Source organism: Hylobates moloch, unplaced genomic scaffold (assembly GCF_009828535.3).
Source record: "Hylobates moloch isolate HMO894 unplaced genomic scaffold, HMol_V3 SCAFFOLD_10, whole genome shotgun sequence".
In the NCBI taxonomy this organism is placed as follows: domain Eukaryota; kingdom Metazoa; phylum Chordata; class Mammalia; order Primates; family Hylobatidae; genus Hylobates; species Hylobates moloch.
In genome coordinates this window covers 9,270,701-9,297,286 of record NW_026652285.1, presented here as the reverse complement: position 1 = coordinate 9,297,286, position 26,586 = coordinate 9,270,701, and the positions used below count along the sequence as shown (strand labels likewise).

Below are 26,586 nucleotides of genomic sequence, written 5' to 3'. Positions count from 1 at the left end.
TTCCCTGCGTCCTCCCCCTCCCGCTTTCCTTTGTCGCCCCGTATTCCCCGGCAGCCGCCCTTCCTGCGCTCCGCTCCCGCTGCAGGTGCCCGGGCCCGCGAGAACAGGCCTCGCCGCCACCCCCACCCGGCCTGCCCAGTGCCTGGCATGAAACCAGTGTTTCAAAAAGCGGTGCCGGGCTGAAGCGCCGCACAGGAACTTGCTTCCCTCACCTGGGCGGCCTCGCTGGCCTCTAGCCGGCCTGTACCGCGCAAAGCAGAGCTAGGAGACGTGACAGCAGCCCCCTTTAAGGACCCAAGAGATTCCCCACGGACCTCTTCCCCTTCCTTCCGTTTGAGAGGGAGCGGTGTCACTTGGTGAGAGGGAGGAGACGGGAGGAAAAGGAGGTGAGACTCGGCGTCCAGTGCCCTCTTGGCCTGGCTTGCTAGGCCTTCCCTGCAGCGAGGCGGGGCGCACATCCCCTACCCGGGCCGCAGAGAACCTGTCGGCCGCCGAGTTCTGCAGCTCGATGGCATTGCGAGGCCGAAAGCACAGTTTCCAGGGCCTCTGAGAGTTGAAGTCGTGATTCGGGGGGAGCGGATTCTGTGAGCAAAATGTGCTGCTGTTAGCGTTCACGGTCACCTAGTGATGAAGAGTGCTGGGGATTTAGCCACAGTAATGGCCCTAACCCAGAACCCTCTTTGTCCTGGAGCAACATAGCAGCTCTAGTGGCAGTGGCGTCAAACATCAGATTGGCTCATATTCTAGCCGACGCCCTCTTAGTGTGTGCCAATCTTAGTGTTGACTGATACACCTTAAGTGGGACAGTGGTTGCTCATGAGGAGGGAAACGGAGGCCAGGTGATAGGGGTGGAAGGAAACACGCTTTCCCTCTAAATGCTTTTGGGACCATGAATATCACACCATGTGCATTTCTTATTCACTCTTTAAAATCAAATGTTTTTAATATCACTTCTTCAAGAAAGTGTTCACTGACTCCCCCGAGAGTAAATAAGATAGATTAGGTTTCCCGTCACGATTCCTTTGCAGTCTGTACTTTTACCGTGAGAGCTCTTCGCAGAATTATGAATAAACAGTAATGAGTGTGTAATTCATGTTTACAAGAGTCTTCCACACCAGGCTCTGAGCTCCATGAGGGCAGGAGCGAGACTTGGCTTATGCACCACCGTTCCACAAGGGCTGACACACAGGCTTTAGTCAATGTTTGTTGGAGAAAGAAATGAGAAGGGGACAAGAAAGAGGGTGATGGCTGAGTGGTGGACCAGGTGCTGTCCAGAGGGTGATGACAGAGTTGACAGGCCAGGTGCTGTCCAGAGGGTGATGGCAGAGTGGCGGGCCAGGTGCTGTCCCGAGGGAGAGCCGGGGTGGCAGGAGGGGTGCCCATCTCCACATCCTCCTCTGAGCTCTGTGACCCTCGGGGGCTCAGCCGCTCCTTCACAGGCACTTCTAGAATGTTGTTCCAAATCATTCTTGTAATTCTTCTTTCTAGTATATGTTTAAGAATTGTCATAATAAAAAGTGTGACAAATCAATTAAATCGTATGTAAGGGGAATCCTATCATGGGCTAGGCCAGTTCCCAGGCAACTAATTGGAGCATTTATCTGAAGCAAAGCGGGGCCAGCTCTTCTTCCGGTCGTTCCCAGGGAGGGTGATGCCTGAACGGTTTACAGCGGTGGTGCACAGGAAAATCACTCAGGGAGCTTTAGCAACTCGACATTCAGGGGCCCACAGGCAGACCAATTGAAGCAGAGTCTCTGGGGTTGGAGCCTGACCACTACTAGGGCCAGTATTTTTCATAAGCTTAACGTGCAATCAAGGTTGAGAACTTTGCTCTATGGGCTCCCAGAGACAGACAAGAGGAAGTGGAGACACACTCACCAAACCCAAAGATTCCATTTCAGCTGTAAAGCTGACGCTGATACACTTGAGGCTAGACAAAGAGGCTGTTTGCTTCAGCCCACTTCAGATTGTTTCAGTACTGCTCATATGACTTCTCTTTGCCTTAAAATGCCTCCGGATCCCATCCTATGACAGTCATTTAGAACAAATGTGTAACTGCCTAATCAGGGCACAAACCATTTTTCAGACTTGCCTGGGCAGCAGTGACCTAAATATTACTCAGGGTGCCTGACTATCAGCTCCAGAGGAAGAATGTATTTGGTTTGATTGTTTTCATGCTAATAAAGTTGGGCCAGTAATTCAAGGTCCCCATTGGGATAGCTGAATCCTTCGATGCTATGAATTAGTTCTTTAGACAGAAAGCAGTGGTGTCGAGTTTTTATTGAATTGTTCACCTTCCAATGGAATCACTGTGCACCCACGCTAATTTGTTGTGCCATTGTTAATGGATATAAGATAAAAGGAGCAGGAACTGGAGAGGATGGTGGAAGTGGCCCAGCCCATTTACACCAGCCAGGTATATGGAGTAAATCTTGGGAAAATGTGTCCATTTAATCCGCTTACAAGCCAAATGGTGTAGCAAGTAGCAGCAGATCCGTTCTGCTCTCTCTCTCCCAGGTAACCCTGCAGGCAGTAAATAAGGCCTGTATTAGAAGGCATTAAAGCTGTAAACACACACAGCAGGGAAATCTGCCTAAACTGCCCACTGAGGTATCAGATGCAATTGGCCTTCTACTAGAAGTGTGTCTGCACTCAAGGGCAAGCCAAATTTGGCAAGAAGCCATGTGGAGACACTTCACATTTAAATCTTCTACGAGACTGGGGGCAGGGAAACAAAGATTCCTCTGGGGCTCTCAGATCCAATCGGTGATTCCAGAGAAAACGGGGACTCTTCGTGGCAGGCAGGAAAAGGGGAAATGTGGCCTGAGAGAACCCACACTTTCCCAGCCAGCAAGCTCCAGCCTGGATCAAAACAACCCATTTCTGGGAACTTAAAATAAAAAATAAGAGAGCAGTCAAATGGACTTGAGACCCCCACAGGGCCTTTGATGTGTCTACCAGCAGCAGCATGGTGAGTGGTTGCTGTGATGTGGGATTCCAGAGCAAGAGGCACTGGACCATGGCCACTGGTTCATCTCTCATTATAGGCCAGAAATAGATGCCCCATCCCAGGAAAAGGGAAATAAGGCTGCATGGAATGTTTCATCTGCTGGAATATTGTTCTGCTCTGCCTGACAAGATTACTGAGTTCTCAGTTCTGTAGCAGTGGCATTGAGTAAGAGTCTGAAAATTGATGCATTATGTACTCGCTTAAAATAGCAAATGCAGAATAGAAAAAGCAGAGCTGCTAGGAAGTGTGCAGAACATATTGATAGAAAGGCCTGCTTTGCCTCTGTCATTACCAGCATGAAAGTGTGTATCGGAGCGGGGGGTAGACTTTCCATCAGAAGCAATTGAGCAGTGGAGGCTCTTTTACCGCAATGAGACAAGGGTACATTTTTTTAGCTGACATAAGTGAGTGTAAATCTTTCTGTTCTCAAACAGGTGGTAGAAAGTGGGCAATTTGTTTCTTTTCATCTCGGTGTTCTGGGCTTGGTTTATGAGATAGCTGCCTCTGTTTTAACTTCTTTGAATTCCCCTCAGAACAAAAATCCCCCACCACCTGCTACTTAATCAAATATTCTTCACCGTGGATTATAGTTGCCTGGATGGGAGCAAGGTTCAGTGACAGTGTGATGGAAAATATACAAAAAGAACTATGTCGTCAGCCCCAAGAAGAAAGCATTATCGTTTGTCCTTAAAAATGGGATTTAAGGCTGGGCACAGTGGCTCACACCTGTAATACCAACACTTTGGGAGGCTGAGGTAAGAGGATTGCTCGAGCCTGGGAGTTTAAGACAAGCCTGGGCGACAAAGCGAGACCCTGTCTCTACAAAAAATCAAAAAATTAGCCGGGCATGGAGGCACATACTTGTGGTCCCAGCTATGTAGGAGGCTAAGGCAGGAAGATGACTTCACCAGGAGGTGAAGACGGCAGTAGGCCATGGCTGGGGGACTGGGCAAGACTCTATCTCAAAGAAAAGACAGGAGGAGGGAATTTAAAAATACTGAATTACAAGTTAAAAAGTCCCTCTGGAATCGACAAGCCTTTTTGCCCTGGAAGGTGGCATAGTTGCTTCTTAGGGGAATATCCGTGGTCAGGGCAGAGGCCTTGAGAGGCTGGGCAAAGGTCCTTTCAGCCCTGGTATCATTCGTCTAACCAGCATTCCACTCTAACAGCCTCCTCCATTCAAGCACTTACTCCATTAACAAACGTTAATGGGGCACTTACTCGATGCCAGGCATGGCACTAGCCACTGTGCATATATTTTCTCCTTTAACTCTCTAGAAAAAAGAACATTATCACTGTTCATTATCCCAGTTAAGGAAACTGAGTTTAAAAGGATTAAGTAATTGCCCAGAGCCAGACAGCTAGATTTGAACCCTAAACTATTGATTCCAAACCTTGTATTCTTCCCACTATGCCTCCATTGTCTTCTCTTTTGATTAAGCAACATTCCTAGAAATACAGGGAACCTGGAAGGCCCCTGTCCCCATCTCTTTCCTGCTGCTGCTGCCAGCTGGAATGTCTGACTCCCGGATGTGTTATAACTAAACTTCTAAAAGACCGATTAGTATCTGAGAAAAATCCCCTTTTTCAAGCTCAGCAAGCGATGTGATGTGCTAACAGCCCCTCATCGTGACTCAAACTAACTATAATTTACCCATTGTTGTTGAACATTGACTAGTTTCCAAATTTTTATAGGTCACCACGATTTTGGAGAGTGTGACCTGCTATTTGCAAAGCAAGGATTAGACCTTCCCTCTTTTCCCCTTTATAATTTGCACTATTGCTTCTAAGAATAGTGTTTTTTTAAAGTTTGGACATTTTCAGATAAAGATTGCTGGAAATAATATTGTGAAGAGTATTTTTTAAATAAAGAATAACATTAATAAAAAGAGAGAAATCTTGGGCATCCGCGGTGGCTTACACCTGTAATCCCAGCACTTTGGGAAGCCAGTGTGGAAGGATGGGTTGAGCCCAGGAGTTCAAGACCAGCCAGGGCAACATAGGAAAACCCTGTCTCTACAATTTTTTTTTTTTTTTTTTTTTTTTTTGAGACAAAGTCTTGCTCTGTCGCCCAGGTTGGAGTGCAGTGGCACAATCTCAGCTCACTGCAACCTCTACCTGCGGGTTTAAGCAGTTCTCTGTCTCAGCCTCCCGAGTAGCTAGGATTACAGGTATGTGCCACTACGCCTGGCTAATTTTTGTATTTTTAGTAGACAGGGTTTCACCATCTTGGCCAGGCTGGTCTTGAACTCCTGACCTCATGATCTACCCACCTCAACCTCCCAAAGTGCTGGGATTACAGACATGAGCCACCGTGCCCGGCCAAAAATTTTTTTTTAATTAGCATGGTGGTGTATGCCTGTAGTCCCAGAAGGCTGCAGTGAGCCATGCTCACACCCTATACTCCAGCCTGGGCAACAGAGCAAGACCCTGTCTACAAAAAAAAAAAGAAAAAGAAAGAAATCTTAAGGAGTTTAGGGTGGGTGAGAATGACAGCCAGGTTGCTGAGACACAGCTGTGCGGGCAGGCTTACCATTTCAACACTAAATTTTCAAATTCTAGACTTTATTTGCTGTCACTTAATATAGCACAGCATCACTGTAACATTGTAAGTGCTGATTTTATAATAGAATTTTCTTACAAAAATAGGTTTTGTGAAACAATCTTGATATGATAAACTGTTTTGACATATGATCTACCTTGCTGGATCACATCTATTCCTTTAAGGGAGAGAGAGCACTGAGCCCTGTGTACTCCTGGGTCTACGTGGTGTGTAGTGAAACCCTTTGCATCGTTTTCCAGAGGAAGTCAAACTCAACATTGTCCAAAACCAAACTCATTCTCTCTTTCCACCTCCTTCTCCATCACATGAGCTCAAAACCTGGAGACATGGTAGAGTCTCCCTCTTATCACCCACATTCAGCCAGTCGCCACGTTCTCACTCCTAAGCGTCTCACCAGTGGGACCCCGTTCTTGCCCTCTCATGATCACAGCTCTTTCTGCCTTGACTTACAGTTTCCTAATTGGTCATCCTACCTCAAAATGCCCCCATCAGTCAACAGTCTATCTGCCATACCTCCTAGTTTATCTCTATCAATTTCATGTATTGGCTCTTTATTAAGCACCTACTGCATGCGACACCCTCTTTTAGGTACAGGGGATACAGACAAGGTCCCCCCTCCCATGGAGCTTACCTTTGGGCAGGGGCTAGAAGCTATAGGAGACGGACAACGAGCTGAGTATCAAACAAGTCAATTTCAGTTAGTGGTAAGCACACTGAAGAAAACAAAGTATTATCTATTTTCTCTCTTCAAGAATCCTTGGCTGGGTGTGGCCAGGCTTCAAGGTGCCTGAAACGTAGCCCCCACTCATCTTGAACTCATTGTCAAGTCCTCCTCATCCTCCAAAGGGCAGCTCATCACCTTCTTGTCTGTAGGGTCTTAGAGACCACGGTGGCTGGAGAAGCCCAGTTAGGCTTCAGGGAGAAAGGACAGGTAGAACTTGAGGGACATTATTAAAGGAAGGAGAGACGCTGGCTGAGCAGGTGAGTCACCTTCAGCCCTGGTACACCAGGCTCTCTCCCTCAGCACCCTGTTCAGTGGCTCTGTCTTCATCCCTGTCTGTGGGGAGTGCCACGAGGGTGAGAAATCCTGACATGCTGTGGACCCAGTGCTGAGAGCCTAGTTTATTCCAGTGATGCATCTGCATAGCAAAGCCACGCAAAGCCAGGACACAGCCTAAGAGGCCACACCCTTGCAGGGAGCAGGCAGAAGTCCTGGGCACCTCCCTCCACCCTGGGCCTGCTTAGTGCCCTCTAGACCTTCTGTGATGCTGACTCTATTGCACCTGATATAGTAGCTCAGGAAGCCTCCTTCCCCAGGCTCTGAGCTTTTTGAGAACTGAGGCCTTTTTATTATTTATCTTGCATCCCAGAAGATGCAGGTGTTTCATGATGGCTCTTTTTTTTTTTTTTTTTTTTTTGAGATAGAGTTTCACTTTTGTCACCCAGGCTGGAGGGGCAGTGGCGCGATCTCTGCTCACTGCAACCTCTGCCTCCTGGGTTCAAGTGATTCTCCTGCCTCAGCCTCCCAAGTAGCTGGGATTACAGGCATGCACCACCCCACCTGGCTAATTTTGTATTTTTAGTAGAGATGGGGTTTCACCATGTTGGTCCGTCTGGTCTCGAACACCTGACCTCAGGTGATCCACTCACCTCGGCCTCCCAAAGTTCTGAGATTACAGACATGAGCTGCCACACCCAGCCAGCTCTCTTTTTAATACATATGTCCCCAGTGTGTTTGTGTGTAGGTGCTAAGTGCTTTCAATGTTCGATTCTCAGGTGGCAGGGACTGGGATCCTGTTAACTCCTCTATCCAGTGACCCACAGCTACACACAAATACAAATTTAAGTGCTTCTTGATAATGGTGAGCTGAATAAGCAAATATATAATGGCGTTCCTGACAAACCACTAAAAATTGTCTGTTCAGAGGAAGGTGTGGGTGCTGGTGCATGTTCAGTCCAGTCTTATTTAGCACCTTCATTAATGATGTGAATAGAAAATAAACATTGGTGTTCACAGACGGTGCTAACTTTGGAAATGCTGTTAATGGAAGTGTCAAGAGAGGAGAACAGAAATATAAGCAGGAAATAGCAAAGATGTCCAAAAAAAAAAAAATAGCTCAATAGAGCAAAGGCGAAAACCTCTTTCAAATATGTAAAATAAAGCCCTACAGACATTAGAGCAAGAGCGTCAAGAGATGAGAAGTTAGCCGGGGGACCTGGACACGGTTGCTCTGGCCTGTAATCTCAGCACTTTGGGAGGCTAAACCAGCCTGGGCAAGACCAGGCTGGGCAACCTAGTGAGACCCCATCTCTACAGGAAATTTAAAAAATTAGCCAGGCATGGTAGCACACACCTGTAGTCCCAGCATCTCAGGTGGCTGAAGTGGAAGGATTGCTTGAGCTCGGGCGTTTGAGGCTGCAGTGAACTATGATCACGCCACTGCACTCCAGCCTGAGCAACAGAGCAGCAAGACCCTGTTTCCAAAAAAAAACACAGTGACCGAGAGAAGTTTAAGGAGAGTAGGGGAGGTAGAAGAAGGAAGAGACGTGAAGAGGAAGGGGAGGAAAGGACAGATGTCCTCTGATTGTTGATGTGGGAGGGTCTCAAGGCTCCAGGGCCCACTTCCCTCTTGAGGGTCAGATGCTGGCCCAGGCGTCCCACTGAGGTGGCCCCAGCCCTCTGCTCACAACTACTGTCTCATTTGTTTTGTGATGGGGCTTTGGTTTGGTTTGGTGGTATTCTGTTTCTTTTTTTATTATTATTATTCCCTCATATTTGAGGGAGCTGTGGGTATAGTTTTGTTCTTTAACTCTGGTTTTGAAAGGTTTCATTATGCCTGGCATAAAGTATTAATTTGGGCATTTTGGCAGGGTCAGAGGAATGCAGCCTTTAAAGAGTACAGATTCCAAATAGACAAAGCAAAATGGAGCTTCCTCAACACCTCCAAGTCTGATGTTGGTGGAGGGGAAGCAAAAGAGAGAACCGACGCAGGGGTCGCCAGGCCTCTCCCGGGAGCTCCATCAGGCCACCTCCAGTGCACGGAGGCCCTGCCTGGCCCACCTTGCCAGGGGAAGCCTGCTGAGACACAAAGCATAGGAAGCTTTTGGTTGACAAAAACAGAAACCAGGAGTCTCCATGGAGTACTCCTCAGGGACTGCAGCTGGAAAGTCAAGACAAAGATGTGCGCTGGAGAATAGTAAAAAATGCATACAAATTCTCCGAGCACCAGGAGAGTGCCTCTTTCTTTAGCAGCCTGGAATCATCTATGCCTGGAAACATCAATGTCTTCTGGCCAGACAAAGGCCAAGGAGTGAAAGGTGCTATGCCCAGCAAGAAAAGCATACAAGTGGTGAAAGTGCCTGTGCAGGGGGTCAGGGTCTGGGTCAGAATGTCCAAACCTCAGCATCGTTACAGCAGGTTCAGAGTGCCTTTTCCTCTGACTCAGAAGCGCCTGGTATTCAAGAATTCCATGCTGCACAGGCTATGCTCCACACAAGAGCTAAAACAGCATTTTAGTGTGGAAACTAAATGGAATGGAGGCGCAAATGCTGTTGAGGAGACAGTTGCCCTGGGCCAGGTCCCAGCCTCACCACTTTCCAGCTGCAAGAAGTTGCTTGAGCTTTCTACACTTCTGCACCCTCATCTATAAAGTGAGCAGAATGACAGTGCCCCATAATGACAGCTTTGATAAGGATTAAATGAAATTACATATGTAAAATGTTTAATACAGTGCCTAGTAAATTCTTAATAAATAAATGGATGACAGTGAATTTCAACCTTCTCCCCCCAATCTAAGACCCCTTTACAACTCTGCAGGCATGCTGCTGAGGAGCTCCAGGCCCAGATATTTCACTAGAAATATCTGCCCACACACTTTGGGAGGCCGAGGCGGGCGGATCATGAGGTCAGGAGGTCGAGACCATCCTGGCCAACATGGTGAAACCCCGTCTCTACTAAAAATACAAAAATTAGCTGAGTGTGGTGGCACATGCCTCCAGCTACTCAGGAGGCTGAGGCAGGGGAATTGCTTGAACCCGGGGGGTGGAGGTTGCAGTGAGCCAGAATCGATCACACCACTGCACTCCAGCCTGGTGACAGAGCAAGACTCTGTCTCAAAAAAAAAAAAAGAAAGAAATATCTGCCCACATTTCTGAAGCTATTACTGAGAAATCTGCATGGAGCCAGTGCAGTGTCTGCTCGTCTCCATTAAACCTCAGGACATAAAAATGACAACATGTTCATTGATACAATTCCCGGAGCTTCTCTAACCTTGCATATGTGCTTCCAAAGCCCATCAGTCCAAATGTTTTCCATCCTACCAAATGTTTTTATTTCACTGAGAACTTCATTAGCAGTGGGGAGGCAGCAGCTAATACAGGGATGTTTGGGTTTACAAAGCAAAGTAATGACTCACTTTGCAAGAGGGTTCTTCACTTCCCAAAGGCACCCCTTGAACAGTGAGTGTCCCTAATGCCTCTCCATGTGTTTTCATCACACTTGACACATAAACAACCCCTTACACAGAGCAGGATACCAGGCCGGGATATGTACCCCACCTGACCCTTTGTGTTCAACCCCAACCCACTGATGGCTCCTCCTCACTTGCCTCACTTCTCAACAACCCTGCTGTGAAGATGCGTGAGCACAGCTTCATGTCTCCCAGTTGAAGACATGTCTTGTGTTGACATTAGCCCCAGCTGCTTTCTTAATCATGTCATTTTGTAAAAATTCATTCTTTCTATAGACATTTATGGAACTCCTGTTTTGTATCAGACACTGCACGAGGAGCTGTTGATAGGGACATGAAAGTGCTCAGCTAATCACTGTGCTCAGAAGCACACAGCAAACAGGGACCACGGCTAATGATGTGCTATTTTAGGGGCAGGATGCATAAGGTTAAGACGTGGACTGTGGCAGGTTCAAATCCTGCCTCTACTCTATCACTTGGGCAGGCAGGTCCTTAGGTTCTTTGGGCCTTCTCATTTCCTCTTCTGAAAAGGAAATTCGCCTCGTGCTGTAGTAAGTCCATGAATTGATATCTGTAAGGCACTTAGTAAGCACCGTATACTGTTTTGACTATTTGTCTTAGTCTGCTCAGGCTGCCATCACAAGATACCGTAGACTGGCCAGGGGAGGTGGCTCACACCTGTAATCCTAGTACTTTGGGAGGCCAAGGCAGGTGGACCACTGGAGGTCATGAGTGCAAGAGCAGCCTGGCCAACATACCGAAATCCCGTCTCTAGTAAAAATACAAAAATTAGCCGGGCATGGTGGTGTGCGCCTGTTAATTCCAGCTACTCAGGAGGCTGAGGCAGGGGAATTGCTTGAACCAGGGAGGCGGAGGTTGCAGTGAGCAGAGATGGCGCCGTTGCCCTCTAGCCTGGGTGACAGAGCAAGACTCTGCCTCAAAAAAAAAGATACCATAGACTGGGTGGCTTGAACAACAGAAATGTATTTTCTCACAGTTCTGGAGACTAGAAGTCCCAGATAAAAGTCCAGCATGGAGCTGGGTGCAGCGGCTCACACCTGGAATCCCAGCACTTTGGGAGGCCAAGGCGGGCAGATTATGAGGTCAGGAGTTCGAGACCAGCCTGGCCAACATGATGACACCCCGTCTCTACTAAAAATACAAAAATTGCAATTGCCCGGGCATGGTGGTGTGTGCCTGTAATCCCAGCTACTCAGGAGGCTGAGGCAGGAGAATCACTTGAACCCAGGAGGCAGAGGATGCAGTGAGCCAAGATCGTGCCATTGCCCTCCAGCCTGGGCGACAGAGCAAGACTCCGTCTCAAAAAAAAAAAAAAAAAAAAGTCCAGCATGGTTGGGTTCTGGTGAGGGCTCTCTTCAAGGGTTGCAGACTGCCACCTTCTTTCTGAGTCCTCACATGGTGGGGAGAGAGAGAGCAAGCACCCTGGTTTCTCTTCTTTCTGTCAGATCAAGGCCCTGCTCCTATGACCTCGTTTAACCTTAATGACCTCTGTAAAGCCCAGATCTCACAATACTGTGGTGTCGAAGGCTAGGGCTTCCATATAAGGAATTGGACGGGACACAATTCAGTCCATAGTACTATTGTTATATTATTATTTTATTCTCCTTTTATTTGATTTCTAATTTTACTGCACCGTAGACACAGAAGATGGTTTCTATGTGATGCTAATTCATAGGTTGTTATTGAACTTTCTTCTGTGGTCTAGTATGTGTTCTGTGTGTACTTTAGAAGAATATGTGTTCTCTAATTGTTGAATGTAATGAATACACACACATACACCCAAGTTTTTTGGTTTTGGGGGAGTTTTTTTGAGATAGGGTCTCGCCCTGTCACCCAGATCGTTGTGCAGTGGCACAATCACAGCTCACTGCAGCCTCAACCCCCCAGGCTCAAACAGTCTTCCCGCCTCAGCCTCCCGAGTAGCTGGGACTGTAGGCGTCTGCCACCACACCTGGCTAGTTTCTTTTTTATTTTTGTAAAGACACTGTCTCACCCTGTTACCCAAGTGGGTCTTGAACTTATGGGCTCAAGCAGTCCGTATCTGCCTCAGCCTCCCAAATTGCTGGGATTATAGGAATGAGCTACCACACCCAGCCTATTTTTACTTTTACTATGATTGTGGACTTGTTATTTTATCTTTGTAAATCATATATATGAGAGCATCTTCTTGGTAAACTATTCCTTAATAAATAAACAAAACAATTATCTAATGAGCTTTTTTTTTTTATTTTCCTGAGACAGAGTCTCAGTCTGTTGCTCGGCCTGGAGTGCAGCGGCACAATCATAACCCATTACAGCCTCAAACTCCTGGGCTCAAGTGACCCTCCCACCTCACCCTCCCAAAGTGCTGGGATTACAGGCATGAGCCACCGCACCTGGTCTCTAATGAGCTTTTTCTCCAGCAATGCTTTTCACCAGCTTTCTTTTGATTAGTATTTGATTAATATATCATATTCCCTACCTAAACTGTCATCATGATTTAAACGGCATCTGTTACAAGTAGCATATAACTGCATTTTTAAATTAAATCTGAGAAATCCCTTTTACCCAGAGGTTTGCACATCTAGGTTTATTGTGCTCATTTATATATTTAAATGTATTTATTCCAATATTAGTTCGTGCCTTCTTGTTCCCGTGTTTCTTCTTTGCTACTTTTGCTCCCCTTTCCTGCCTTCTATCTGATGGATCAGATTTGTTTTATACCCTCCCTTCTACTGCTCTGAGAGTTGTACATCACAGTCTACTGTATCTGTTTCCCATTATTATTATTTTTTTGCATCTGTGCTTGCCTGAAGGGAGCCTCAAGTTCATCAGTCTCCCTACCCTCCTCCCAAATGAGACATGGACCTTTGAATGCTTTCCTGGGACCACCACCCCACCTTTCATGTTGCTGTTATCCAGGATTTTAGTTCAACAGTGTTTTAACCCCCCCAAATGAGTCATTTTTATTGTTTCGTATAGTGAATGTGTATTTGGGTTTGCTTATATGGTGACCTGTTTATTTGCTCCTCATTGTGCCTCATGCTCTGCTCTTTCCTTCTAGATTCAGTCTCTTTCCTAATGAGGTGTCCCGCAGCAATTCTTTACAAGACAGCCAAGATAGGTCAGCTCTCAGAGCGCTTGTTGTCTGAAAAAGTCTTTTCTTATTTAATTTTTTTTTTCTTAGAGATGGGGTCTCACTATGTTACCCACACTGGTCTCAAACTTCTGGCTTAAAGCAGTCCTCCCACCTTGGCCTCCCAAAGTGCTAGGATTACAGGCGTGAGCGACCTCGTCCAGCCTGTCTGAGAAAGACTTTGTTTTGCCCCCGCTCTCAGATGACAGTTTGGGGATAGAATTCTAGGTGGACCGTTTTTTTCCTTCAGCCCTTTGAAGAGTCTGTATTTTCATTATCTCCCTGCATTAGATGTTCTTTTGCAAGTAATGTGTCTTTTCTCTCTGGGTATTCTTAAGGTTTTCTCTTTGCCTTTGGTGAGCTGCAGTGGATTTGCTTTTCAAGAGGTCAAGAGAAAGGAAAGTGTGAGGTTTCTGTGTTTTACTGAAAATTTGTTTGTTGATTTGTTTTCCCACCCAGAGGTTCCTTGCCACTTTGCCAGGCTGGAAGGCAGACTTCTTCTGGTGTCCTGTTCACAGACAGGGCAGCCTGCGGAAGGCCCTGCCACATGCAGGACCTCGGTCCTCGTTCCCTTGCATGTGTACCTGGGTGTGACTCCTGTTCAGGCTGGAGCTCACTTCCCAGAGCTGAGCCCCAGCCTGACCTTCCTCCCATACTGGCTTCACACTCCCTCCTTTCTTCTGATATCTGGAGGTTTTCCTTTCTTTCCTGTCACTCCACTTGGATTTTAAATCTTCTGTCTGTGGAATTGTGTTCGGCACAGGAAGATGCTTGCAAGGGCGAGGCTCATCAGCCCTGTCCCTGCTGCTGGAAGCAGCACAGCAGAATCTCATGCTCGGGCTGAGATGGAGCAGAGGCCTGCAGACGAGCACCCAGCTCAGCTGGGGTTGGCACTGGTGGTGGAGGGTCCTCGAAAGCTCTGGGGATGATGGCAGAACTATTGGCAGGGGAGCTGCAGGGTCTTTTTGAGCCCTTAAAAGATCTCTCTGATGACTGTGTGGAGGACATCACACAGTCTGCCCCTGTGCTGGGGCAGACCCAAGGCAGAGAAGCCAGTCAGGGCTATGGCAGTAACCAGGAAGGAGAGAAAAGGGTCTGGGCCGAGGCCTCGGCAGGGGACACAGACAAAAAGTGCAATCAGTAGAACTCAGAGACTGTCAGCAGTGGAGAAGGAGCAGGAGCGGGGCTGCCTGCCAGCTCTCTGGCCTCAGTGACGGAGAAGACGACACCTCTCACTGCACAGGCTTGATGGGAGGAGGGAAGCACTCTGAGGGAGGGGGCCAAGAGGATGATCTCAGCATTGGCCGTGTGAAGACTCAGCTGTCGGCAGAGCATTCCGGGGATTTGTCTGGGAAGTGGCTGAAAAGACATGCATGGACCTCATGCTAAGAGAGGGGACACTGACTGGGTCATTGTCATTGAAACTACAGGCATGAGTGATGCCACTGTGAAATAATGCATAAAATGAAAGGAGCTGAAGATGAAGCAATATTTAAGGAGTGAGAAAGCAAAGCCAAAACAGCTCCTGCAGGAGTCCCACTTATTCTTGCGGTATCAGTCTGTGTGTCACCTCCTCTGGGAAGCCCACCCCAGCCACCCAGGTTCAGTGACCCTCCTCCATGCAGCAGGTGCTTCCTACAGAGCACTAGCATCCACGAGCTTGGGCCCGGGTCATCCTCACCGCATTTGTCCTCTGGACAGTGCCCCTTCCACCCTGGGCACTCCATGAGTCACTGCAAAGAGAACGTGGGCAGGGAAGGGAGGAATGGGTGTTGGCAGCATGAGGAGAGTGCCATGGGGGAGGGGCAGCCCAGGCTGGGAGGGTGGTGGCAGTCCTGTTGGGGACACAAGCAGGGTGAGTGTGGATCATGCTCCCGGGCCTGGGAGCCAGGTCAGTTCAGTGCTGTGGAGAGGCAGACAGCAGGCTTGGGTGAGGTCTCAGGGCATGCTGGCTGCTGACAACACCCAGATGTGACCCAGTTGGTTCATGACAAGAGAAAGGTTTTATTTTCCAAATACAAATGGTTTTGCCCCATTCCTCACCAGCTGCAGACCCAGAAAGGACTCAGTATGCCAGGAAGCACGACGCCACCACTCCTGGACTTGCCTGGTTGCTGAAATCATAGCCTCACCTTATAGGTGACTGTGGTAAAAGTGTCCATTCGACCCTGACAAAAACAGAAGCAGCATTTCCTAAAGCAAGATTTTGAAAGAGATTCCTTGTGTGGTTTGACATCAGCGGGGGGATTTACTTCTTGAAGGAACTGAAACGCAGAGTAAACAGCTGCAGTCATGAGCTCCTGATGCCCCAGTCAGTAGCTGTTGTCCTCAGTGTGAGCCAGAGAGCATGCATTTATGTCCTAGTGACATCCAGATGGAGGATGGCCTGTCTCTGTGACTCTAGAGTTTCTCATGAAGCACTTAATGCACTTACTATCACTTTGAAAAGCACCTGTCTGTGCTTGGTGCAAGGCTGTGTTCCTCCTACCACATCCTGTTACCAAACATGAGAGAACATTGCATTAGCCTCACAATATTCTCAGGCACTCCTTGCTGCACCCAGAAAAATATTCTCACCAAGTTACTGCACTGCACCCCACTTCCACTGCATTTTCCCTTGAAGTGCATTCGTTAGAACCTGGATCACCCCCACTCTCATAGGGAATGCCATTGAGAGGAAAAGTCACTCACTGATTTCCTCAAGTCCTGCCTGGCTTCTGTAGGGGCAGGGCAGGCCGGCGAATGAGAGTCTCCTAATCCCAGCTAAGCCAGGGCTGCCTGCAACCTCCCGGGACCCGCTTTCCTGGTTGGCTTTGACCTAAAACCCTGCACTGCCCAGCTGACCAGGGGCCTGGATGGGAGGGGATGTTTTCTGGGCTGATTCACCTTCTGGATAGGAGTGGCCCGTCCCACTTTGTGCAGGGCCTGCAAAGGCACAGGTAGTGCAGGGAACATGTTTGTTCATCCCATAGATCAAGTCTTGCATTTACTCACGGGTTTCTCTAAGAGCAGAAGACAAGAGCCTACATGAAGAATGAAGGAAAGTAATTCGATAAAGGCCATTTGCCTGCATTGATGGCTTGGAACAGATGAAACGAGATGAAAGTCCCCGAATTCCACAGTTTGCTGAGCCATTAAATCCTGTAACAGAAGATGGGGAGGGAAAAAAATATCCCTCCCCGATGCAGCCAGCCTCCCTCGGCAGCTGTCCTTTGGCTTGGCGCACCCTCAGAGGGAGACGCCCTGCCTCCATCTGTGCGATGTTTCCTTTTCTTCAAAAAATAAGGAAAGAATTGTGGCTCTAGTTGGGTTTCCAGAGTGTGGCGAAGTTCAAACAAGAAAGAAGTCACTGACCCCAGGCGTCCACTCCGTCTCCTGCCCAGGCCTTGCTCCGCTCTGTCTCCGGGATCAGCACAAGAAATCTCTTATTAGTCTTAAAATTATTTTGGCTAAACTTGAGATGAGGAGAGAAAACATGGTTTGAAGGCAAATTCTAATTTTTCATTTAGGTCAATCCACATTTTTTTAAAATTGTGGTAAAATACACATAACATAAAATATATCATTAGTCACATTTAGTACATTCACGATGTTGTACAACCATCACCTCTACCTAGTTCTGGAATATTTTCATCACCCCAAAAGGAGACCCCGTGCCCTCTAAGCAGTCCCTCCACACCCCCACTCCCTGCAGCCCTTGGCAACCACTAACTGGTTTCTGTCTCCGTGGCTTTGCCTCCTCTGGCTATTTCATATAAATGTAGTTATACGATATGTAGCCTGTTGTCTGCCACCTTTCACTTAGCATCATGTTTCAAGGTTCAAGGTTCGTCTTGTAACATGTGCTAATACTTTATTCCGTCTTATTGCTGAATAATATTTCATTGAATGGATGTACCACATTTTGTTTATTCATTCATCCACTGATGCACATTTGGGTTTATGTGGGAAAAATCTCTATCAAACTGTGTTTCCTCTGCTCCCACACCACCACCACAGTCATCGACACAGAAGAAGACTTATGTGACCAAAGGTATGGAGGTTTTCACCACACACCTGCCCGTGGTCACCAGCTGGGTGTCCTCCAATTCAGTTCCGACATCATCTACCTGGAGACGGTGTCAGATCCCACAGGTTGAGGGCTCAGACCAGCCCCCACACCACCCCCAGACACCAGTTGCAAGTCAAGGTCTCTGGAACTTCTGACCAACCAGCTTCCAGTTGGAGTTCCCAGGGTCTCCTCTTTGGGTTCGAGTAATTTGCTTACAGAACTCAGGGAAACAGTTCCTTACATTTACCAATTTATTAAGAAGGATATTCTAAAGGATGCAGATAAACAGCAGATAAAGAGATAGACGGGGCAAGGTGTGGAAGGGTCCCAAGAAGCAGAGGCTCGTCTGTCCTCGCGGACTGGGATGACTCCCGGTACGTGGTGGATTCTTCTTCACCTTCCCATCAGCCTCCATGTGTCCAGCTCTCCAGAAGCTCCAAACCCATCCTTCTTGAGTTTTTTACGGAGACTCCATTGGCTGTCCATGATTGAAGCATGGACAACTGTGTTGAAATGAGATTGGCCAAAAAGGGACTGATCTAAACCCACCAAGGCCTGTCCATTCAGATCCTTCCTGGCCTCTCTGTGCAGCATTCCTTCCTCCAAGATGTGGGGCAGGACCCCCTCGGGAATGAGGGTGTTAGGGCTCACCATCAGATTAGAGAACTGATTTGGGCAGGAGAAGGTCAGCGAGAGAGATTTTGTTTCCTGAGGCCTGCTTCTGAGGCCTAAAGCACCCCAGCGTTGTACCAAAAGACTAACAATGGTTATGGGAGTTACCAGCTAGGAACTGTGGATGACACCTCATCACCATCATCATCATCATCACCACATCACAGGGCTGTTGCTACCTTTTGTAAACATTCATGTATAAGCTTTTGTCTGTTCTCAGCTCTTTTGGGTATATGCCCAGGAGTGGAATCGCTGGGTGATGTGGCAGTTCAATGTTTAGCTTTCTGAGGAGCCGCCAACCTCAATCCACATTTTCTGGGTTACAGGCATGAGCCCCCCCCAGTCCCTCAACACATTTTCTGACTTGTTTCTGCTGATGGCATGTTTGATGGTGTCCACTGGCACCAGAAGGCTGGTTCTTCTTGCCCTCGTTGTTCGGTGGTGAACTCAACACACGTAGTCACTCAACCCCCTCTTCTGCCCAAAGGTCACAGCAGCACCATGCAAACAGGCTGGGAGTCAGGCAGGCCAGGGCTGCCCGGGGCTGTGCCAAGGAAAAAAGTAGTAACCCAGACAACTGTCACTTAAGGTGGCAAAACAGAGTATCTCTCTGCTAAGGAGGAGACCTCCTTCCCAGGTCTGGTTCACAGGTATCTGGCCACTTTCCGTTTAGAAGGAACTTCATGGACTGGGTGAGTCTCCATCCCAGGAGGATCTTGACCAGTTGTGCCCATTGTCTTCCTCATTCATGAGGCTGCAGTGAGTGTGCGAAGTTGAAGTGAGCAGATGAAGTTGTGTTACTGGGAGAGAGCCATTTACATAGCAGATGGACTGAGGCCTGCAGCCTTACGCGGCCCCAGCAGGTCCAGAACCTGTGGCCCGGCCAGTGTTGCCCATCAGCACCTGGGAGCATCCCCTGTGTGCAGGGCAGCACCACGTATGCAGCTGTGTAAGACGCCTCCCCTCCCCGCCAGGACCTTGCGTTCTGAAAGTGGAGACCAGTACATGTGGCGTGAATGCTCCATTAAACATGTAGGGTTGTTTATTTTTTTATTTTTCAGGCTGGAGTGTGGTGGCTCAATCTCTGCTCACTGCAGCCTCCGCTTCCCAGGCTCCAGCAATTCTTCCACCTCAGTCTCTCAAGTAGCTAGGACTACACGCCCATGCCACCACACCCAGCTACTTTTTAAATTTTTTTTTGTAGAGACAGTATTTCACCATGTTGCCCAGGCTGATCTCGAACCTCTGAGCTCAAGCAATCTGCTGGCCTCTGCCTCCCGAAGTGCTGGGATTACAGGTGTAAGCCACCATACTTGGCTTTTTATTTTTATTTATTTATTTATTTATTTTTATTTTTTTATTTTTGGAGACAGAGTCTTGCTCTGTCACCCAGGCTGGAGTGCAGTGGCATGATCTTGGCTCACTACAACCTCAGCCTCCCAGGTTCAAGCGATTCTCCTGCCTCAGCCTCCTGAGTAGCTGGGATTACAGGCGTGCACCACCACACCCAGCTAATTTTTGTATTTTTAGTAGAGACTGGGTTTCACCATGTTGGCCAGGCTGGTCTCAATCTCCTGACAATCATGATCCACCTGCCTCTGCCTCCCAAATTGCTGGGATTACAGGCGTGAGCAACTGCACCCGGCCGCCTTTTTAATTTTATTTTTAGAGACAGGGTCTCACTATGTTGCCCAGGCTGGTCTGGAACTGGGCTCAAGTGATCATCCTACCTCAGCCTCCAGAGTAGCTGGGACTACAGGTGTGCACCACCATGCTTGACACTTGTAGGATGTTTTTTGTGGCGTTTTGTTTTGTTTTGTTTTGTTTTGTTTTGTTTTGAGAGGGAGTCTCGCTCTGTTGCCCAGGCTGGAGTGCAGTGGCACTGCAATCTCCGACTCTCTGGTTCAAGCGATTCTCCTGCCTCAGCCTCCCTAGTAGCTGGAACTACAGGCACCCGCCACCACACCCGGCTAATTTTTGTATTTTCAATAGAGACGGGGTTTCACTATGTTGGTCAGGCTGGTCTCAAACTCCTGACCTCATGATCTGCCCGCCTCAGCCTCCCAAAGTGCTGGGATTACAGGTGTGAGCCATGCGCCCGGCCTGCTTGTGGGATTTAAACACAGAATCAGAATCCAAGCCCCTCTCCACAGGATGTAAAACATTTAGGAAGAGAATATTCAAAACAGAAACATTCATATGGTTTTGTGAGCTATGCTAAAATGTGTAAAGAACATAATCTGATTCAATAATAATAGCTCTCTTGAACCATCTCTTTTGGAGGTTCTTGACACTTAACTGAGAAAGCAGTGAAAATCCTTCTGTGAAGCAAGAAATTGGCACATGTTTTACACACAGTGCTTCACATCTTTCAAAGTGCCTCATGTGCGTCACTCCTCAGACCGTAAATTCCACGAGGGCAGGCGGCTTCCCAGGCTCTCAGGAAGACCCCGTGTCTGGCTCCCAGCTCGGGTGTCAGGTTTCCAGTGCCGACACAGTGCCTGGGGTGGAGTCAGTCCTTGTGGAGCACCTGGAGGGTAGATGGTTTGATGGTTGTAAAAGCCAGACAGAGGTTTAAGTGACTTGAACAAGGTCATGAAGCCAGGAAGTTTGGCAAGGCCAGGACAGAATGCAGACTCTCCCACCTGTAGGCCTGGCTCTTGTATTAAGACCTCAAAGGGATCAGGAGAGATCTCAGGTGGGCTTAGAAAACAAAGTCCTGGGAGGGGCAGTGTGGGGACCGCCACTAAATACCACCTTTTCTTTCCTAAAATGTCACTGATTCTTGTTCAGTTGGGGGATGTTCTGGGGAAGTGGGAATTAGATGTTCGCCTCAGATCAATATCCGTGGTCCAGGAGAGGGACAGGTCCCAAGAGGGGACGGAGACAGGCCCTGCCACCCTCAGCACTCAGGCGAGTCTCTGCACTGCCTCCTGTCTCCTGTGGCGCTGGGGCTCCTCCACCCAAAGAGAAGAGCTGGCAGGAACACTCCCTCCGCCAAGCCCCATGGGCTGGGCCCGTGGTGTGGAATGCTGGAAAGCCAGAATTGCCAACGGGAAGGAGAGGACCAACTGGCCGTCCCGGGTCAGTACCCACCACCGGGGAGGGGACTGAGCAGCTGTGGGGCTGGCACAGCAGAAGTAGGACAGGGAGAGGGAAAGGGGCCCACAGCTCATCCACATCCACAGCCCGGAAGGATCCAGTGTCCAACTTCTGCCTTCCTTCTTGCTATTCAAGAACCTTCATTTCAGCAGAGTGGTGGCCTTGGGTGGGGGAGAGGAGCTGGCCCGACAGTGGGAGCTCTGTTGACTCGTGCATGATTGGCTGGGACCTTCCAGAGCGTGGTCTGCTCTTCCCTCTGCTGGACACTCCCTGAGGACGGGCCTCCCCCAGGCAGCAAGTACTCCACGGGACCTACTGACAGGGACAACAGAGGGCAGGAGGAAAGGGTTTCAGCCCAGCCGTGTGGGAAGCAGCAATCTGGAGCAGTGGTTCTCTGCTGCAGGTGTCATCCCACAACTCCCTGAGAATGGTATCCTGGCTGCCGACTTATTTATTTATTTAGAGACAAGGTCTCACTCTGTTGCCCAGGCTGGAGTGCAGTGGCATCATCACAGCTCATCGCAGCCTTGAATTCCTGGGCTCGGGCGATCCTCCTGCCTCAGCCTCCCAGGGAACTAGGATCACAAGCACAGGCCACCACACCCGGCTCGTTGGTTTGTTTTTTATTTCTTGTAGAGAGGAGTGATGGGCTCCTGGGCTATAGGCTATGTTGCCCAGGCTGGTCTTGAACTGCTGGCCTCAATCGATCCTCCCTCCTCTGCCTCCCAGAGTATTGGGATTACAAGCATAAGCCACTGCACCTGTGCCATTTTATAGCAGTCATTTGCTGCTCCCCATTTTCCCACCAGCCTGAACCCCTGCATCAAGGCTGTAGAGCAGATCCTGGAGATACGCAGAGCCCAGAGGAGGCAGGGAGGGTGGAGGCAGGGGCCACCCTGCTGAGCGGGAGTCAGGAGAGCCCTGCACGGAGGAGCATGCCCCGATTGTCTGAATGCGAGAGGGTGAGGGTGAACTAATGGTTCCCATTTTCTGTCTCTTAGTCTTTTTGAGCTGACATGGAGTGTGGCCTGTTTAGAGCCCATTCCCTCAGACTCAGTCACCAGGTGATTCTGGAACCCACTGTGTACATGCAGTTCCTCAGGGAAGGGTGAGGGCAGAGCCTGGACTCCCTGCACAGGGAAGGGCACAGGCCCTCCAGGAGGGCGAGCAGGGGGAGGCCGCTGCCAGGGTCAGGAGGGAGGCTCCCAGAGGACAAGCGTCCAGTGAGAGGGACCCAACGCCATACCAGGTTGACAGAGGAGAGGCAGGGAGGCCACCCCAGCTCAGGGACCAGCCTGGTCCTGGAGGCATCTGGTCCAGCACGAGGGCTGCAGGGGCCCCACCTGGACCCCGCCGCCAAGGGCTGCACATGAGCCCTGCAGAGCAGCCCTGGTGCCCACAAGAGTGGAAGAGGGCCTGAGTCACGGCCTCTGCTGGGCTCTATTTTTATGTCCAAGTCTGGTTAAAAATAACTGTCTAAGCCAAGGTTTTAGCTGCAGCTGACAAGACATTAAGTATTAGATACGTAATGCCGACAAGTGACAACCGGGGTCTCCGTGAGAAAGCGGGGGGAGACAGCCATGAGGAGAGCCCCTGAGCAGCCCGCACTTACCTCTGAAACTTTGGGGCCTGCTGTGGGGCGTGCCCACCAGGTGTCCTCAGAAAGCGTGTGCTGGGCCGGGTGTTCTAGTGACACCCATGACTCTGGGCACGCTGACCCCGTGGAGCCACTGCACATCGGAGCCCTTTGAGCTGCCTCGGCCTCTGAGCAGTTGTGCCTCCTGGGCAGCCCGTGCTTAGAAAGTGCCTCACGTGCTCACGGCCTGGTGAAGGCGACTCCAGGCTGGGCAGAAGCTCAGCGCGTGCTGGCCTTGGCCCTGGCCTTCCCCTGGCTGTGTGGACACGACAGCTCGGCATTCACTGCCCAGCACTAAGTCCAGCAGAGCGTTCAACGCGGGACCAACCTGTCCACGCCCCAGACGCCATCCCGAGAGCAGTGAAAAATTCCCAGGGCTTTCGGCATACGGAGCAGAGCCAGCCGGTCCTGACTGGAGGCTTCCTCCTTTCTCCTCTACCCTCCCGGCTCAGAGCCGACAAGGCACAAGCTGAGGTACGGCGTGGGATTGTGCTGTCTTGTGTGAGCAAACATCCGGGTGCCAGCCTATTGCGACAAGTGTCTCTGCTTTTAAAACCAGCAACAGCTTATTAGCATGTTCAGCGCCGTGTGAGGAGCTGGAGGAAGGGCTCGGGCTCTGGCTCTGTCCAGCAGGAAGAGCACAGCTTCCGCCTCTGCACCCGACCTGGAGCCCGGCCGCCGGGCTGAAGCCGCCTTCATGTGCTCCCAGGCCAGCGGGGCTTCCTGCTGCACAGGGTTCCCTGCAACCCCCAGTGGGGCGCCGGCTGCACTGTTCTGCGGCCACCAGGGTGGCAACCAGCCAAACGGCCCAGCTCCAGATGAGAGCAGCCTCTGGCTTGGGGAAACCCGAGTCAGGCCCACTTCCACCAGCCGGGCTGTGACAGGCAGGGACCAGCCAGGAGCAGGAGACACCTTTCTCTCTCACCGGGGCGTGTGGCACAGGTCTCCCGCAGGATGGATTAGTGTCAGAGTCAGAACCCCAGCCCTGGTACACCGAAGGCCCCGGGGGCTTGGTCCTCAGCCCCAGCCAGAGACCTGGTGGCGTCTGTTCAACCACATGGCCCTCCACTGTCCAGTCCCATGCGCTGGTATGGGAGACAAGGGCCCTGCCATGGTGCCGAGGCTCTGGTTGGAGGCCCAGCCAGTGCCACACTCGCGTTGCCTCGGCCTCTCTGGGGCCCTTCAGGCATCCTCCGGGCACTTGTGGAGGAAGCAGGCCGCGCCGGAGCCAGTGGTGGCCGGGGAGGTGCCCTGTTCTCATGCCGCCTGCTAACTGCCCATCTGGTGTTTTGGGTTCCTGCAGTGAGAAGCGCCACCTTCAAGTGAACGTCACCAACCCAGTACAGTGCAGCCTGCACGGGAAGAAGTGCACCGTCTCCGTGGAGACGCGGCTCAACCAGCCCCAGCCCGACTTCACCAAGAACCGCTCCGGCTTCATCCTCAGCGTGCCCGGGAACTGACGCCCCACGGAGGCCTGGCCCGGAGCCCGGCCACACTCTGAGTCCTGGGTCCCAGTCCAGCTGCTGCCTCCCAACCCATGCCTGCTAGAAACCTGCTGCGAGGGCCCCTCCCGGAGGAGCCCCGCCCCTGTGAGGTTTCCTTCCTGGCTTTCTGCGTTTGGTATCATCTTCCTCTGTCCTGACTGTCCACGGTCCCTGTTCAGTAAACCAAAGACACTGGTGCCCCGCCCAGACCCCTGGGCTGACCATCCAGACCAATCTCACCCCAGAGGCAACTGGATGGTGCCTTTAGTTGGTGCGGATGCCCCTTGGCCAGGTCAAGTCAGAGCACCCGGGCAGGTGTCCTCCCTGCTGCTGACCCTGCAGAGGGAAGGGGTGGGGATGCAGGACCCCCGCTCTCCGGGAGCCCCATAGCCACCTCTCTTGCCCAAGGTGAGCCAGCCCTGGGGACCCAGCTCAGGGAGGCTGTGCTCAGAGTTCGGCAGACCCACCCCAACCCAACTCCCAGCCGCCAGCCAAAGCCACCGGGTGAGCAGAGCCATCCGCAGGGCCAGCCCCTCAGCCAGGAGCCAGTGGCAGGAGCGGAACAGCCCATCCAGCAGAGTGAGTCCATCCTTCCCAGGTTCCCCCCTGGGAGACTCCCTTTGCCACCAAGGCCCCCACCAGGGCCTCTGACCACCACTCTGGAGAGGACAGCGTGGCATGCTCCAAGGATCATCTTACTTAACTCGCAGCCTGTGGCCGTGGTCCTCTTATAGATACTTTCACCATTTGCAGGGTTGCTAATCAGATACCTGCTGTCACCACACTTGGATCAGGAACCCTAATGAGAATGGGGAGCTGCCAGGGTGAGGGCAGCCCTCAGGGTCGGCCGCTTTCCCTCTGGACCACCTCCTGCTGCGTTTCCTACTCAGAGAAACAGCAAGGGCGGGGTCAAGGCATGGGATGATGGGAAGCGGGGCAGCAGCACAGTGTGGGGTCCTGGCACTGCAGGCCAGGCCAGGACGCCCACCCTGCCCCCTACACGGCCCCTTAGGGCCTGCGCCCGTGAACCTGGTGCCAGGGAGCACTGCCAGCTTGCCAGTTTCTGCCCAGCAAAAGCACGTATGCTTCAGGGGCCTTCTGAGACCACTCTCCCCGCTGAGCCCCAGCTGCTGAGAAGGCCTTGAGGGAAGTAGAAGCTCGGAGCAAATGCCCCATGTGGTGAGAGGATGAGGGGAGCCCACGCCTCAGGTGGAGTGGGCAGGGGTGCAAGAGAGGGACGTACTAAAGCTTCTTCCCGTCCTGCCACAGACACTGCCCCACCATGCTCCCGCCTTCCCACCCTGACCCAGCAGAACGCACCAAGTGCCTGTGTGCGGCCTCCTGTGCCTCACCCAGGGCCTGACCCCAGAGTGGTCCCAACAACCCGGTCTCATGCCCACTCCCCATCCCTGCTTCCCAAAAATTGCACTGTGTGCAGTTTGCAACAAAGAATCCCGCTGGCATCCTGTCCTTGGGAACCCTTTCTCATTCTCCAAGCCTGGTCAGCTGCCTGCATAGGCAGAGGTGCCCTCAGCCCAGGTTAGCAACACTCATAGTTTTGCCAATTACCAGTAGACACTAGTGGAACCATCTAACTGGAACTTCCTCTCTCCTTCCACTTATTTCCTCAAACTTGTTGCTTTACACTAGACACATGCAAATGTATGTTTTAAACACACCAAAACAGATCACGCCAAATGAGTTGCCTGTCAAAGGCTGGAGGGCAGCAGGAGGTCCTGGGTTTGGGTTCCTTCCTCCCAGCCTTTGGATGGTGCCTTGGGCCCCTTAGCCCCAGCGCCGGGGCCTCCCAGCTGAGGCCACAGGACAAGCACTTTTTTATGATGTACTAAAAGAAGCCACAGTATGTGGCAACTGCAAAAGGATCAGGAATTTAGGGTATGATCTCTGTCACGCGTCCCGGGCGCTGAGGGGAAAGGAAGCGGGCACAGGGATTGATTGTAGACAATGAGGGGGTTCTCTTGATGTAATGAAATGCAATTTTATGGTTTGGTGCGAAAACTCTTATTTTCCAGTAAATTAACTTTATTTCTAAAGCATATTTTGATTTGCCATCAAGAGCAATAAAGCATTAAATCTTATTTTTAAAGGTGTTCTGCTTATCTGTCACTGAAAACTTTGTGAAATTTTCGCTTATATAAAGTCAACCATTATCTGAGAGGATAGAAGGGAGAATTAAGCACAAGTAATGTAAAATGGAGGATGATTTCTTTTGAACAAAAAGTGAGCAAGAAGCAAGCTGTGGACAGGAGGTGTGAGGAGGGAAGGAGGCCGTGGGGTTGAGTCCCAGCACTTTCTCCTACCATCTTGAGGCCTGTACGCTGGCAGCTGGAAGCGCACTGCTTAGTGCCAGGGAACATGTTTACTGCAATAGAAGCACGTATGTAGAAAGGAAAGGCTCAGAGACCTACAGCAGCAGACTGGGGACAGGCCAGGCCAGCGGAG

At 50.5% G+C, this 26,586-nt stretch overlaps 1 protein-coding gene across 2 annotated transcripts in view; it reads left to right on the top strand.

Moving 5' to 3' along the window:
• Positions 1-26,188, top strand: part of MYO1D (myosin ID) — a 386,481-nt gene extending 360,293 nt beyond the window's left edge. For both annotated transcript variants that reach the window (XM_032162950.2, XM_058445327.1), the window contains exon 22: positions 23,943-26,188. In XM_032162950.2, coding sequence (XP_032018841.1) covers positions 23,943-24,099 — 157 coding nt within the window. In that variant the 3' untranslated portion in view covers positions 24,100-26,188. The remainder of the gene's footprint in view (positions 1-23,942) is intronic.
• Positions 26,189-26,586: the final 398 nt, after the last annotated feature.